Consider the following 13,871-nt stretch of genomic DNA (forward strand, 5'->3'; position numbering starts at 1 on the left):
AAAATGCAATTGTGAAAAAAAAATGGCAGTAGTAGGGTACAAATGCGTGAATGATAACCCAAAGGAAGTGACAACGAGATCGGTTTGTGAGGCCAGAGCGTAATCAGTGCAAAATGGGGTATCTCCAGAAATCAATGGGTAAATGAAAGAAGCATGAGATATATCGTTCAAGAAATCGTCATCATTGAAGTTATCTCGGGAAAGATGGCAGCCTATTACTGATCGTTGCTTCTTTTGTCACGGCTCCATGAGCCTTGTAAAGGTAGTCGCAAGTGTGGTGATCCAGATGTCGAAGGCCGAGGTCTAGGACCAATCAACGAGCCCACCCGATAAGGAGCTCTGGGGGAAGATCCAAGAGGGGATGTTCCAGGTCGGAATACCCGCTCCGCAATTATTGATGATGTATGGCTTGCAGGACCTGCCGCAAGACGAGTCGCAGGAAACTGTGGAGTAACGGGCGTCATTCCAAGTACACGCTGCACAATGTACGGCGGTGGAGTGTTTGGCTGCGGGCTAGGGAGAGGCGGATGTGGAGGTAGGGTGGAGGCTGCGCTTTCTCTCCGTGAGTCAATGTCAGTGTAATCGGAGTGACTATGTCGGAAATGGACGTCGGATACGGAGAAGGGTACACTCTCTGTGGGAGAAGTGGGAGAGTTTGCATCTGATGGGAGACCTGAATGTCGAGGTTCTGTAGCCTGCGCTTGCCGGGGTACAGGAGGTGATGGTGGACGAGGAGGTGAGAAAGACTGAAGTTCCACGTGCTCGCTTTCGCGCTGGTAGTCGATATTAAAGGGGTGCGGCATGTGCGTTGAAGGCGGAATAGTAATAGGGAAGGGAAACGAGGATCCGTGAGTAGTGTGTGTAGCATGTCCAGACGGCGAAGAATGAGCATTAGATTTATCGGAAGGACTTTCGTTGTGAGATCCCTGAGACACAGTAGAAGGTGCATCGGGTGCGGAATGCATTGCGTCCTCAGGTTTATCGCGTTCGATGCGCACCATCCGTATGGACGTGCTATCGCTCCATGGGGTACGGACTCCGCTGTGCCCCACTTCGGCTGCGGCTGAGTTTAGCGTGGTGGACTTCGATTGCCGACGTGATGATGAATACGACGAACTAAAGTCGAGGAAGGAGTAAGTGCCTGAGGCAGGCGCGTCCTCGCTTGGAGGCGGCTCTGATCCCGATCCTGATTGGAGCATAACGACCGGGACCGACTCAGGGCTGGGGTTCTCAGACTTGTCCTCGTGGACGCTCTGCTTCCCGTCATCTCTGTGAGCTTTTCGGTAGAGTCTGGCACAAACCCGAGACCAACTACTATTCCCGCTCACACTCGTCCGTCGTGAGTCCTGACGTCCCCTGAGCTGACCGAGAATAGCTCCAATGTCTACCCTGAACGGGGTGGTCTCTCTCACTTCCAGAAACCGTGAGACAGGCCGAGATGGCACGGAGGACTCCCCGTCATCATTCTCCGTTATCGCGCACTCAATCTCCGCAATTGAGCGTACAGCGGGAACGAAGACGCCTGGCGCTTCCGATGTTCGCGGGCTAAGAGAAAGCGTTGCGGCAAGCGTTTCATCTTGCCGTGACGTAAGGGTCTTGGCATCTGCATCGTCATCATCGTACACGTCGTCTACGCCCACCCCTTCCGCACACAGTTCCGGAAGCGCCAATCTGTGGCTTCCTACTCGCGTGTGTCCTTTTCCCATGGAACCAAACGACGTGCGTGCGATAGGATTGCACCAGCCTGGCGCTAGTTTCTCAGATTCCGGCGGAAAACCCAAGGCAGTGAACTCCATGGTGAGGGTGTTGGTCGAGAAGCGCTTGTCGAAGTCTCGCTCCTCAGGTGAAATTGCAACGTGGGACACGGAACGCGAGCGCGTATTGTCAATGTGGCCGCTGCTGCTGCCCCCGTTTTTCGTTTTGCGGACAAAGGGGAAGGTGCGTTGCAGGCCAAGTCCGAATCCATACCCTTTACTGGTACTTAAGCTTGCCACTTCGGTCTCTTCTTCGCCTGGAGGGCTGATGTCAATGACATGTTCTGGGTCCACCATTTTCTTGGAGCGCGAGTGGCTCAATTTCCGCCTGCAACGAGCGCGCGCGCGAACAACAAATAGCCAGTACATGAGGATACCTGCGATGAGGATCACCAGAACAGCACCGAGTACAATAGCGGCAATGGTCCCGGCGTAAGTCGAGTTGCTTGATGAGGACAAGATGGCGGTATCTCTAATGAATCGATCAGCATCTGAAACAACAGTCTGTGGAAGAAAACGGCGCACACAGTGGCATTGCCGAAGGTGGTGACGTTCATCCCACCAACTTTCATAGCAAATGTTGTGTTCTGAGTGTTGGTGAGGACGACTGTATGAGTGGTATCTTGAGACAATTCGGTAGCGAACAACAGCAACGCATTTGAATTATTATAAGAGGATAAAGCTGAGAAGCTAGTGGTGATGTTATCGAGTGTGACAGAATAATTTCCAGAATACGAAGACACGAGGCCGTAGACAGTTAAGGCCGATCCTTCGGAAATCGAATCAGGAACAATATAAGTTCAACATAACTAACGAATAATAGAAGTAACACGTGCCTATGAATGTGGTCTGAGCATGGTCACCGGCAGTGTTGGAGATATGCATAGAATTTCCCGAGCTGTCAGTCACATAACTCCATCTACCCACAAATGTAACGTCGTTATCGTCATCGATGGTCGTCGAGTTAGCCGTTGAGCTGAAAATAATATTATCAGCACGCTAAGAGCGTAGATCAGCGCCCTGGCTATCGCGGAATGAGCTCACTTGACAATGCCAGGGGGGGCTGTATAGGTGATGAGAGCCTTGTCGAAAAATACATATGAGTCTGAAATCGTTTGGTTCGTGAGAGTCGTTAACAGCATTGTGTGATTCGTGTTGGTTAAATCGTGAAGGGAAGCAAGGATGGATTCCGGGTCAGATGTATTGGGAGAGATGTCGATTCCGTCCAAGGTTATTTGGTAAGATGCATTTCGAACACTCCCCAGGAGATCAATACCAGTGCCTGGGTAAACGATGAGCAACCTGATTTATGGTTTTGATGTTGATTGGCGAGAGCTGTGCTTACCGTTCCATTCAATCATAAAGCTTGCCTCATTGAGGCTGGTAATGTGTGCGCTATATCCTTCACCACCCTGACCCGGAGAAGATGCAACACCTGAAACCGAGTAAAACTGCTCCCAGCCTGCAGAAACATTTGGGCTGAGGCTCGTGTCTACGAACGGGTAGTAGACAATCTCTGGTGAATCATCCTCAACGTAGAACTGGGATATGCTACCTGCCATTCATATGATCGATATGGATGACAGAGCTACGATGAGGAAAGACGGAAAGGGAAGTTAGGTGTGCGAAGAGAGCCTGTTTTAAGAGGAAAATGGCGCTGAGGGACAACAGGCAATTGCAATGATGACAGGCTCGGTGACCATTCAATCGGTTTGCAAATTGTACCTCAAACGCCGGGCGAGTTAACGTTCGACGTTCAACTGTCTCATGAAAACCGGACGGGCCTTACTATTTAAAAAAAATGATGACTCGGGTGGTAGTCTCAATTATCATGCCAGCCGAGAGCTTTACCTGCCTGGAGCAGTTTAGAGTCTAAATCACCATATCAACGTTAACTACTTTTAAAAAGTCACTTGACCTTCCGAGTCTTCCGGTGGGCTTACCCATAATCCTGTGTCTTTTAAACACGTTATCCGTACACGTCGCAGCGCGCTCAGGCTTGTGTCTCTGATGGTGACAATCATTGATCCTGACAATCTGCCATATCCTGGTTCCACATTGTTCCTGCCCTCTTTGCTTGCCCATATACGTGCTGCTGCTCCCGGTCTGCCACTTGAGCCAATCATCATCCAGGTTTTACTTCTTTGTATCGTTTCAGGGGATAGAAATATCATCCTGCGGACCCGCGAAGAGGACATTGGTCTTGTATCCAGACTTGCGACTATCGTGAGCATGCTGTATCTTTTAAACCAGCAATATCTCAATTTTCAATAATAACCCATGCCTTAAGTCGCTCACATCTGTCTTCGGTTACATCACCCACAAATTTCGATGTCATGCCGATGCTAAATCTCAGACACCTGCTAAATTTCTGCGATCTCTCTTTATCCCACCCCCACCTGTCATCGCCGCCGATGGCTCGGTGTCACCCCAGCACAGGCACCATCGTTCATCCGTGACAGTGCACAGCAGGAAGTCTTCTTTTCCGATGTCTATGTCATTTTCAAGTGATGTTACGCGACCCATTCAGCATACCTCGCAACTGGCCTCTGATGATCTGACTGCCAGTGCTGATGGCGGACCGTTCACAGACACCCGACGGATGTCAACTCGCCTGAGCCTCCACACTGAATCCTCCGTACCCAATATTGGTTCTAGTGGCAATGTGGCGATCCATCGCCGTCGTACATCGCATGTCAACTCAGATATGCTTAAGATACCATCTGCAATTGTCGTCTCTGGATTAGAGCATGCTAGTTTACCTGCGCAGCGTGCTGTCTTACGGACTCTTGCAGAGAAGAAACTCGTCGTGTCGGATAACCACTCAGAAATCGAATCAGAATTGCAGCTTGATCTGCCAGACGATTTTATCATGGTCTATGTATGTCGTTTAGATCCACATGAGAGACCACCTATATATAACAGCCTGGTATGTACCTTCTATACGGTGTCATGTGTCATCTTATATGTTCCAGCTCGACTGGTTTGCTATGAGTACACCTATCAATGTTCAGCTATCCACACGAGCTGCAATGCATAATTATCAACCTCACCGCACGTCAACACCATCCACAGCCCTATCCTCGCCCTCAATACCAGGGTATCCATTCCCTAACATGGCTATGTCAGGCCCGCCGACCCCTCCTCCACCGAACAACTCCACGCCAATAATACCTGCCACGTTCTTGGCAAGGCTAAAGAGCCTATGTACCACCGAAGTTCGCATGCGCCCGCCGCTAGAAATATACCTCGCAGATTTATTTACTGCCACGCGGCATTTTGGTGCACTTGACGCCATGATGCTCACTGCGCGTGCACGTCTAGACGCGGAGATCCTCACGCGGGCGTCTCGGGTGCTCGGAGTCGATCAAACAGGGGCAGAGTTAATTCAGGAAGCATCGATCAATGATCCAGAGCGCACTGATGAAGACAGTACCGAACGCGGGTATCCCCGGTCGAGCACGAACACCCAGAGCTTTGAAGCGCTTATAGATGGCTCCGCACTGCCATACGATGTACCTGACGTGACTAGCGTGCATACTCGCCGCAGCACACGGAGTGCACACATCGAACATGAAGAACCGCTAGAACTGGATGTGTCAGAGGCGGATGTGGCGAGGATTTTTCCGAGAGTGGTGTCACATCGTGTCAGGGTAAGGGACTCGCCTGTGGATGAAATTCTGAGCAGCGCAGTTTGCGGGGCTGTAAGTCGATGGGGAGTCATACCAAAAGGGATGAATTCAGGCTGGGAAGAGGGGCCCATTGACGTACATGATCCAGATACCGTTTGGGAGCGGGCAACAGTCAAAGATATATTGGTACACATACTTGCCGAAGTATGACTTATCATCGCCCTAGAGGAAACATGTTCTATAACAGTACTTATACATGAGGCGATGACTTGGAGACAGGACCATATACTACAGCCGCATCATTGATTAGTGGCGGCAAGAAGCACAAAGACGCCACTATGAGATGGTTGGCTTCAGTTATGTAACAAACCCAACCAGTAAGATCTCCCGCAACAGTTTCCATAAAAGGCAACTACAATCAATTAGTCACGCTGTCACGCTGGGCACCTCGGTCCTCGGCCAATGTGATGATATTCAAAGTCCGATGGCGCTCGCGAATGAGTCCTACACCGTTCAACAACCCCACGGACAGCTCAAAATCAAATTTAAAATACCTAGCAATAAAGATCAGCATACGCTGAATGATCATGATTTGCTGCAACTCCAACTGATGCTATAGCTACAGGAAGGTCTTCAAAGGAACAGATACTGGTGTCTGCCGATTCTGCCGAATGCAATGACAAAGCGGAGACTCAACCAGGCGTGATTTACCCTGTCTTGTCACGTTGGTGCTGTTCGTTCTAGAAACACCTGCAGTCAACCTGGAATAGATTCAGAATGGTGTATTATATATGTTGAAGCTCTTATGTTGATAGGTCGATGGGATCTAGGTGGATCTTGACTTGGTGTCCAAAAATTGGGTACACTTGCACAAAAATTTCATCCCAGGAGGGCTCCGCAGCGTCGATCTTAAATCTTTGGTAGCCTGATTGAACACATGCTACTACTTGTTCTCCAGCTGTTCCGAACGAAATATGTATAGAGTTGTAAGCTCCGACGTGCGTTGTACATGACTCGATTGGTGCATTGGGGATCAGGTGATAGTACAGCAGTGAGTCAGTGACTCCGGGAATGAGAAAAGTGTCATAAGACCTTGGAGAATGATAATTGTTTGAAATCCTACAGCTCCAGGTCAGAAGCAGAGGCAGCTTGAGTCCAAAACCGTATTGACAGACGTACGTGGAAGATCGATTCCCCACGATGACAATGCAGGGACCTGGAGATCCGAAAATGGTGCCAGCTGGTGCTGTGTGGACAGGCCCAATTGAACAGACCCGTAAACAAACACGATGACATTGCAGGAAGCTGGAGATCCGGAACTGGTGCCAGATGGTGCTGTGTGGACAGGCCCAATTGACCAGACCCGTAAACGAACATGATGAAGCTCTGGAACAATTTTTTGAGATGCTATGCTCGTGGAAATTGGATCAGGAGTATCATTGACAGACAAGCAAGCAATTTTCGTCTGTCATGGTTACTCTTAGTGAATTATATAGACCGATGACATGCTTATTGACTCGGTCTCATGCCGTTGCTTGTATCCCATCAAATGGCTCCGACGCGCACCGAGTACTGGGCCAAGTCGCAATATTCTGGTAGCGGAAGTGTCTGGAACGGGACGACAATGAAAGGAACCAAGAGACTATTTGAAAAATAGAAAACCTGTCCACGCACTGCGTCTCTGGTATATCGAATAGATACGCAGCAAACAAACAACACAAAACGAGTCCACTATGTCGGATCTCTGATGCATTTCACCTTGCCGTTCACCCGCACTAACCGCAGAGCAACATGCAGTGTCTGCATAGAAATCATAAGATCCCAGAACTCGGACACATCCGAGAAAAACATACATGCTTGTCCCGACTTGCTACAACTTTGACAACATGAGGACTTCGACGATAGGAGATACTTTGTCTTGGACGTTCTGAGAGTTCTATTGCTTCATGGGCATTGGGTGGCCGAGCGGATGAACGACCATGGGCGGCCGAGGACTACGTGTGGACATGACACCGACGGCCTCAGGCATTGCTGAGGTTGGGGTGCTTCATCGGTGATCCGTGAGGAGCGAAGTTACAGATCTATTCGATTGGTATGTCACTGACAGAACAATTTAACACAAACGCGCTGAGACTTTTGTAAGCGCATTCCGAGACGCCTTTGCGCTATGGATGCGAATGCAAGTAGCGTGTTCCGGTGATGATAATATTTCATAGAACTTCTCTGACACGAATCCGATTTGAACGTCGCGTCTCGTTCACTGTGCTGAAAACGAACCGATCGATGTTCAACGTGAGAGCGAGACTAAGGGAACGAAGACTTAATAGTATGTTGATTTAAACGTTCTACACAGGGTGGGGTTTGCCTCCACTTGCACGCCTTTTGCACTTTGAACACGTTGAACATTTGTTACATTTTGTATGTTTGGAGGAGTGCCATGTTTTGAGAAGAGAAGAGTGCGTACTAGTACTACTATATATGGAACGCTGATGGAGTAGCAAAACATAGTACCTGTGCTGTGTACTAGCTAGAGGTCACGTCCACAATCTAAACTGAGAACCACGTTTGTCCCTAGTACGGTATCCCAAAAAAACGGGCTACTGACCACTCTGCACCAACTTGCAGAACAGCTGCTTCAACTGTGACTCTTCTACAGATTACGACAGAAGAACCTACCGTGACAGCGCCATGACAAACGGTCCTCCGCCCTCCCAAGCAGGTCCCTCACAGCCGTCAGAAACGTCAGCACAACAGCCGGCTCATATAGTCCCTGTTTCAGCGTCTAGTACGACTTCGCAACAGGCTATAACAGCAGGTCCTTCCTCGCAGCTTCAGCCTGTACAATATGGGCCTGCAACTCAAGGGCAGAATCCTCAAGGCTACTACGCGATGAGCTACACGCCCGGTGGGTGGCAGAACGCGTGGCAGGTTCCCTCCTACCCGTACATCGCGTCCGGTAACGTACCAGGCCAGCAGACACACTACACTCAGGTTCCCTATCCTCAATATCAACCCCCTGCTGTAACCTACCAGCCGCGTCAGAGGACCAAGGTTGCACAAAAACCGCGTTCGCCGACCCCAGAGCCTGAGTTACATCGACATTGGGATGAGGTAATACGGTCGTTCTTGAAGAAGGTTGGGATGAATCAAGCTTTGAGGGGATTTGAGGATGATATGGTAGTTATGAATGCAGACTGGGAAAGGCAGAAGGTTCCTGGTGCTATTGGAGATTTAATGAGGGATCTTATGGTGTGCGCTTCGCCCCTTTTCTGCGCTATTTACCAAACTAGTTTCCTTTCCAGAACTTGGGGAAACCGAAAGGCAACGAAACGCTCCAAGAACGACCACTGGAGGAGCGAAAGCTCGATTATGTTCATCTCTCTGGTAGTGCCAAGCCCCAGTCTCAGACGTCGGTATGTTTCCTGTCCATTTGACCTTTGTTACAACTTCTAATCCACTCCAGATAACAAGGTCAATATCCCAATTCCTCGCGCAAAATCGCGCGAGGAACGATGTCTCTAATCGCACGGAGTTTCTCGAATCTCTCGCTCAAAAGCGACGGCGGCTAAACCTTGATCCAGACAGTACCGAGCCTATACCTTCCTGTGCACGAACAGATGCAAAGCACCTTGACCGCGACGTGCAGATGAAATATGATATTGCGAAGAATGAAGATGGACCTCTCCGACGAACCATGAAAGGTGTTGCCGGCGATAAAGGCAGGCAGAAAGAGCTTCTCGCGCTACATGATGACGCAGAAGGCGATCAACAACCTGCAACGGACCAACGGGTGAAGAATATCGAAGAACATCTTGCCGTCCGCTACGGTAGGTATGTGATATATTATATGAACGGCATATGTTAAAAAGAGACGTAGTCCCTGCTCCACCACGAACGCTCCTGTCCCGCCTCCGACTGCTTGAGGACCATCTCATGCAGCTCGAGAAGGATTATCCCCCGTGGGCTGCTTTACATTTCAACCAGCCAAATCGTGGTGTACGTTATGCTTTTATCAGACATGTCGGACAGTCACTCATGGGGAACCCAGTGGCCTCCGCCTCCACGACACACGCCAATTATAGTTCCTTCGCACATAACAACAACAAAGGAGTCTAAGACTGATACTCCACAACAGGAGCCATCATCTTCCAATCCTACCGAGGAAACGTCACACACGAAAGCCAAGAACAAAAATAAATCTAGTTTGCACCGAGCTGTGATGGAGAAATTGGAAATACAAAAGGCGATGAGTGATCTTGCAGGAGGCCGCAAGTCCAATTGACAGTGCACGTGGCTATATCTGTCGAAGGATCAATGGGCGTAACATTCACCTTGTTAGAAACATCCAGGAACACGTTCAACGTGTGTGATCCGCAGTCAGTGTCGTCCACCTGGTCGTTCGCGTATATCAGAGTACAATCAGTGTAGTGTTCTCTTATTCCGCAGCCAGTATCCCCTTTCTTCCCCGTGGGTCCACAGCCAAAAATAACCAGTGGATTTAACGTTTGGTTAAACTCAGTTGGCCGACACTTGCATGACGTAATGTGTAGCTGACGATCTGATGCCTTATCCAAAACTGTTTCATCTTGGGCTCGTCGGTAGATTATTCTGATACGCCGCACGCGCAGTACTTAATTCAAGCACCGATATTAATCGGAGTTACGAGACTGCCAGGTATGGCTGCACCCAAATAGTTCTCGGCAAGTTGGATGTACTAGTAAGTCTTCAGCATGGCACCGTGCCTTCTGGAGCTGCATCTAACTTCTCTGAATCTCCATGGACTGAAGCGGTGCCATCCTTATCTCCATTTTTTCATTATCAATTGGGAGGGAGGAACTGAGCAATTCATGGCGGCAGACAGATTAAATTAGCACGAACCGGGGAGATGCATTAATCGTTGCTCGGGTGCATGTATCGCATGTAAAAGCAGTATTTGTTATAACATTCGAGGGACACAGCAACTGAGTGTGGTCAGTTGTCGTATCACAAGATGGCAGGCGAATTGCGAGCGGTGGAGGCCATGAAACCATCATCATCTGGGCCAGGAGTAAGGGGAGGGTATTCGATCTTCTGGTGAAGCATACAGACACGAGAGGCTTTGGTCTCCCCTGTGCAATAATCACCGTCCTGAACCCGTACCCATATGAGGTCGACCTGACAAACATAAACAACTGTGACAGCCAACACGATTGTGCATGTTGAGGATGCAGTGCAGATTGAGACTTGGAGACTAACGTCAAAAGTCACCATTCCCTTGGCTACGCAGATAGATGCAATGACCGCCGGTACATGCCTTCGTAATCTGGACGATTTGATTTGTAGGATCAACAACTCCGTGGCCGCTATGAATTTGATGCAGGAAGTTTCCAGCCAGCGTAACATGAGGCCTTGAGCTGGCAGCCGCTGTCGCAACTGCGACACTGGCCCGGGCGTCCCCCTTGGATACGAAGTATCCGGGCCGAACATGCCTCCCACAGTTTTACGATACGCTCCACACCCTGAAAACAAATTGAATAGAATGAATTGTCCTACATAGTGTACGTCTCTGCAAAGGACAGTAATTGTTTTGTTTTAAAAAAAATTGCACTCACAGGCGGGTAGTATTACCAGAGGGTAACATATCGATGTTAGGGTCACGACAAAGGGACCGCGAAGATCATATTGTGGAACGTGTGCGTCGATTTACGTGATGCATGATGCATGACCTATGGGTGCAAGGTTGATTAGGTGACCCATAGATAATAAAGCTAGTCCGAATTTTAAGACATCAAAAATAGTTCAGTTTAAAGAAGTTGGTATCATATTCCTGGGACAAAATAGGACTAGCTGCTTGAGCTTTTGAGCGAACTGCTTCAAGCCTAAGCCGTACATGAAAGTTCTATGCTACACAATGAATCAAAGCATCAAAGCAATGATACTTTCGATAAGATATACGTTACCCAGGAATCAACCAGAAATAGTTTGTACAAAAAGCAGCATAACGACTCACGTTCCGAAGCCTTTGGAAGTGAGTAGGTGGATTCCAAACTGAGGCTCAGGCCTCAAACTTGAAAGTGGAAAGATGAGAACGACGTAAATGCGGAATTAACGTTACGTGTGTTCCAAGGGTTGAGTAACGAAAAAGGAAAAGCGCGGACACTGGTGGACACAGCCGGAGCATGAATGCATCAGCCGACCAGACCTCGTCAGTCACGTCAGTGTACTTGCTGGGTGATTCTGCACTGACCACGATGACAACGAACCCTTCACACATCTTAATTGCGCGAAATTCACGAGGGCCAAACAATATCAATCCATCGGCCTCCCTTAGTTCACCTACAGAAACTCATGCAGCAGCTTCAGGCATATTCCGTTCCTCGGGCTCACCTCCATGGTTGCTCGAAGAATGTGAGACCGACGATTTGGTCACTGAACTGAGTTTGTATGACTCTGAGGAAGGCATAGAGATCGACGACACGTTTACTCGCAAAGGAAGATTTCCTGGAACCGTCAAGATTGTGGTTGAAGGCACCACCTTCTGGTGAGTGGCACGAACTGCTGCGGCTTACGTGCAAATATCCATCCATGAGTTTAGGGCGCATAAAGAAGTCCTTATCTTTGCGTCACCCTTCTTTGAGGCTGCACTAAGTGGTAGCTGGGCCGAGACGGGAAGACCACAGTCAATGTCCTCAGTTATCACTATCTCGCAGCCTCCCTCCATTCCAGGGGAGAAAGGCATTGTCGAGACGCCCACGGAAATGACATTCACACGCGAGGATTCATCTGATACCGAGTCACCCGTAGAAATCGAAAATCCCCCGAGGAGCGATACCGACAGTGATATGAGTGGCAGCGAGGATGGCGAAGTCGACACCAAGGCCAGTGCTCGCGACAACAGTCTTGCAAAGCTGCAGGGTACAACCAATAATGGAGAGACCTTATCAAGCCGTGACACGAAAGGGAAGCAGCGAACGGATGATAGACCATCGATTAGACGCGGGTCTCAGACAGCACATGCAACTGTCAAGCGGCGTCGGCGTACTAATTGTCATGACGCTGTCATAGTTCTCAAAGAGGAGAAAGTGAGTTCGGAACAGAATTACACGTGCAGGTTGCTTATTTCCTGTAGGCTAACACCTTTCACGATTTCCTGAAGTTTGTCTACCCTCAGTGAGTATGGTCTTCATTGAGTACCCTTGAAACTAATCCTCTCTCAGTCTCCAGTGCACCATAACCTGGAAGAATGTAGAAGGCCTTATGAATATCTCCCACAAGCTTTGTGTTCCAACACTCCAGCAGGAATGCCTCACTTTCCTTCTGACCCACGCCGCCGGAAAACCTATAAAGGCTATGCGTATTGCAGAACTTTTTGAGGAAGAAGAACTCTACCGCGAGTCAAGTCGCTTCGTACTTGACAATCCAGGCGGGTGGTCCGAAGAAGAGCTTAGCACCCTTAGCCAAGAGACTTTACTGAAGCTAGAGAAACGGTGGGCCTTCTGGATGATGATCATGCATATCTGATCTTATGGTGCTGTTTACAGGAGAAACTGGTTCCTTGAGCGAGTGCTTAAACTGGGATTAACTCCACTTGCAAAGGAATATCAATGCGTAAGTCCCCGTCGGATATGCGATCATCTTGTTGACGCTTCTTAGTGCGCCACCTGCCCTGATTCTGCTATTTGTGCTCGTCTTCTCGAAGAAAAATGGAGACAAGCATACAATGCTGTTTTCCGTTTTGGTGGGTTGGCATCGCGCGCATATATACTGTATGCTCAACACATCCTCAGGTCCTTGTCAACCCTCTATGGTATATCGCTACTTAAGAAACTTGGAGGGTGTCAGTCCACCGCTCGCCCTTACGCACCTTACATGCCAGACAACAGCCAAAGCTTTCAATGCAACTCGTAAGTTACGCTCTTTCTTATGAATCGTATTAGTTGACTGCTTCTCAGTCTTTGACAGGATGTTCTCTCTAGGGATCCGCAGCGATGCTAACGTCGCGCCTCTTGGTGCGCGTGTTGCCGCAGTAGCAGCTGCAGCTACTACCGGTCCTCGCCGTCACTTTCTTTTCTGCACCCTGAAGCCCGAAAAAGCTGTCCCTCGCATCAAACGATCTCGAGAATTGCTGTAGACACGACTCCTCAATCAACTTCCAGCGCTTCATATCTGCATTACTTCCCACTGCTGGGATTTATCTGTAATCTTCTATTTCATCATCACTGAAATAAGTGCTATAGCCTTATCATCGTTCCCTCATATATGACTTATGTATTCCATAGAATCTTTATGTATTTTTCTGTGCTCCACATAATGGAGACTGGAATCAATCACGCTTCCGTTCATCTGATGGTTGTGTGCCCTTGAAACGTCGAATGAAGTACAGTTGAGCCAGTACCAGCAAGTTGACTTTAGTGCTATATGCGTGCGGCTATGTTAGAGGCTGTCCTTTTGATGCGTGGCAAAGATCTGGCCATCTTCACAAGCATTTCTTGCGGACTCATCTTGC

The 13,871-nt window shown here is 48.9% G+C and overlaps 4 protein-coding genes across 4 annotated transcripts; 3 read left to right on the forward strand and 1 right to left on the reverse strand.

Moving 5' to 3' along the window:
• Positions 1 to 48: 48 nt before the first annotated feature.
• On the reverse strand, positions 49 to 3,397 carry F5891DRAFT_298567 (uncharacterized protein). The gene is made up of 6 exons (XM_041371245.1): positions 3,100 to 3,397; positions 2,799 to 3,036; positions 2,591 to 2,730; positions 2,280 to 2,523; positions 1,302 to 2,226; positions 49 to 1,253 (listed from the first exon to the last, which is right to left on the reverse strand). The coding sequence occupies exons 1-6, from the start codon at positions 3,314 to 3,316 to the stop codon at positions 216 to 218; spliced, it is 2,802 nt and encodes a 933-aa protein (XP_041226146.1). The 5' UTR covers positions 3,317 to 3,397; the 3' UTR covers positions 49 to 215.
• Positions 3,398 to 3,557: 160 nt separating this feature from the next.
• Positions 3,558 to 5,829, forward strand: F5891DRAFT_298736 (uncharacterized protein). The gene is made up of 4 exons (XM_041371246.1): positions 3,558 to 3,980; positions 4,045 to 4,635; positions 4,730 to 5,763; positions 5,813 to 5,829. Exons 1-3 carry the CDS (start codon positions 3,765 to 3,767, stop codon positions 5,594 to 5,596), a joined length of 1,674 nt encoding a protein of 557 aa, XP_041226147.1. The 5' UTR covers positions 3,558 to 3,764; the 3' UTR covers positions 5,597 to 5,763; positions 5,813 to 5,829.
• Positions 5,830 to 8,266: 2,437 nt separating this feature from the next.
• F5891DRAFT_899076 (uncharacterized protein) lies at positions 8,267 to 9,650 on the forward strand (the record flags this gene model as incomplete). The annotated part of the gene is made up of 5 exons (XM_041373426.1): positions 8,267 to 8,635; positions 8,689 to 8,799; positions 8,850 to 9,213; positions 9,264 to 9,382; positions 9,435 to 9,650. Coding segments are annotated over 5 exons (1,179 nt in total), but the record flags the coding sequence as incomplete, so codon positions are not given.
• A 1,966-nt stretch (positions 9,651 to 11,616) lies between these two features.
• F5891DRAFT_1188482 (uncharacterized protein) lies at positions 11,617 to 13,496 on the forward strand (the record flags this gene model as incomplete). Its single annotated transcript, XM_041367015.1, has 8 exons — positions 11,617 to 11,906; positions 11,961 to 12,447; positions 12,495 to 12,535; positions 12,583 to 12,852; positions 12,907 to 12,973; positions 13,019 to 13,103; positions 13,153 to 13,269; positions 13,318 to 13,496. The coding sequence occupies 8 exons, from the start codon at positions 11,617 to 11,619 to the stop codon at positions 13,494 to 13,496; spliced, it is 1,536 nt and encodes a 511-aa protein (XP_041226149.1).
• Positions 13,497 to 13,871: the final 375 nt, after the last annotated feature.

The sequence above is a fragment of the Suillus fuscotomentosus genome (assembly GCF_016647785.1).
Source record: "Suillus fuscotomentosus strain FC203 chromosome Unknown F5891scaffold_26, whole genome shotgun sequence".
NCBI classification, from domain to species: domain Eukaryota; kingdom Fungi; phylum Basidiomycota; class Agaricomycetes; order Boletales; family Suillaceae; genus Suillus; species Suillus fuscotomentosus.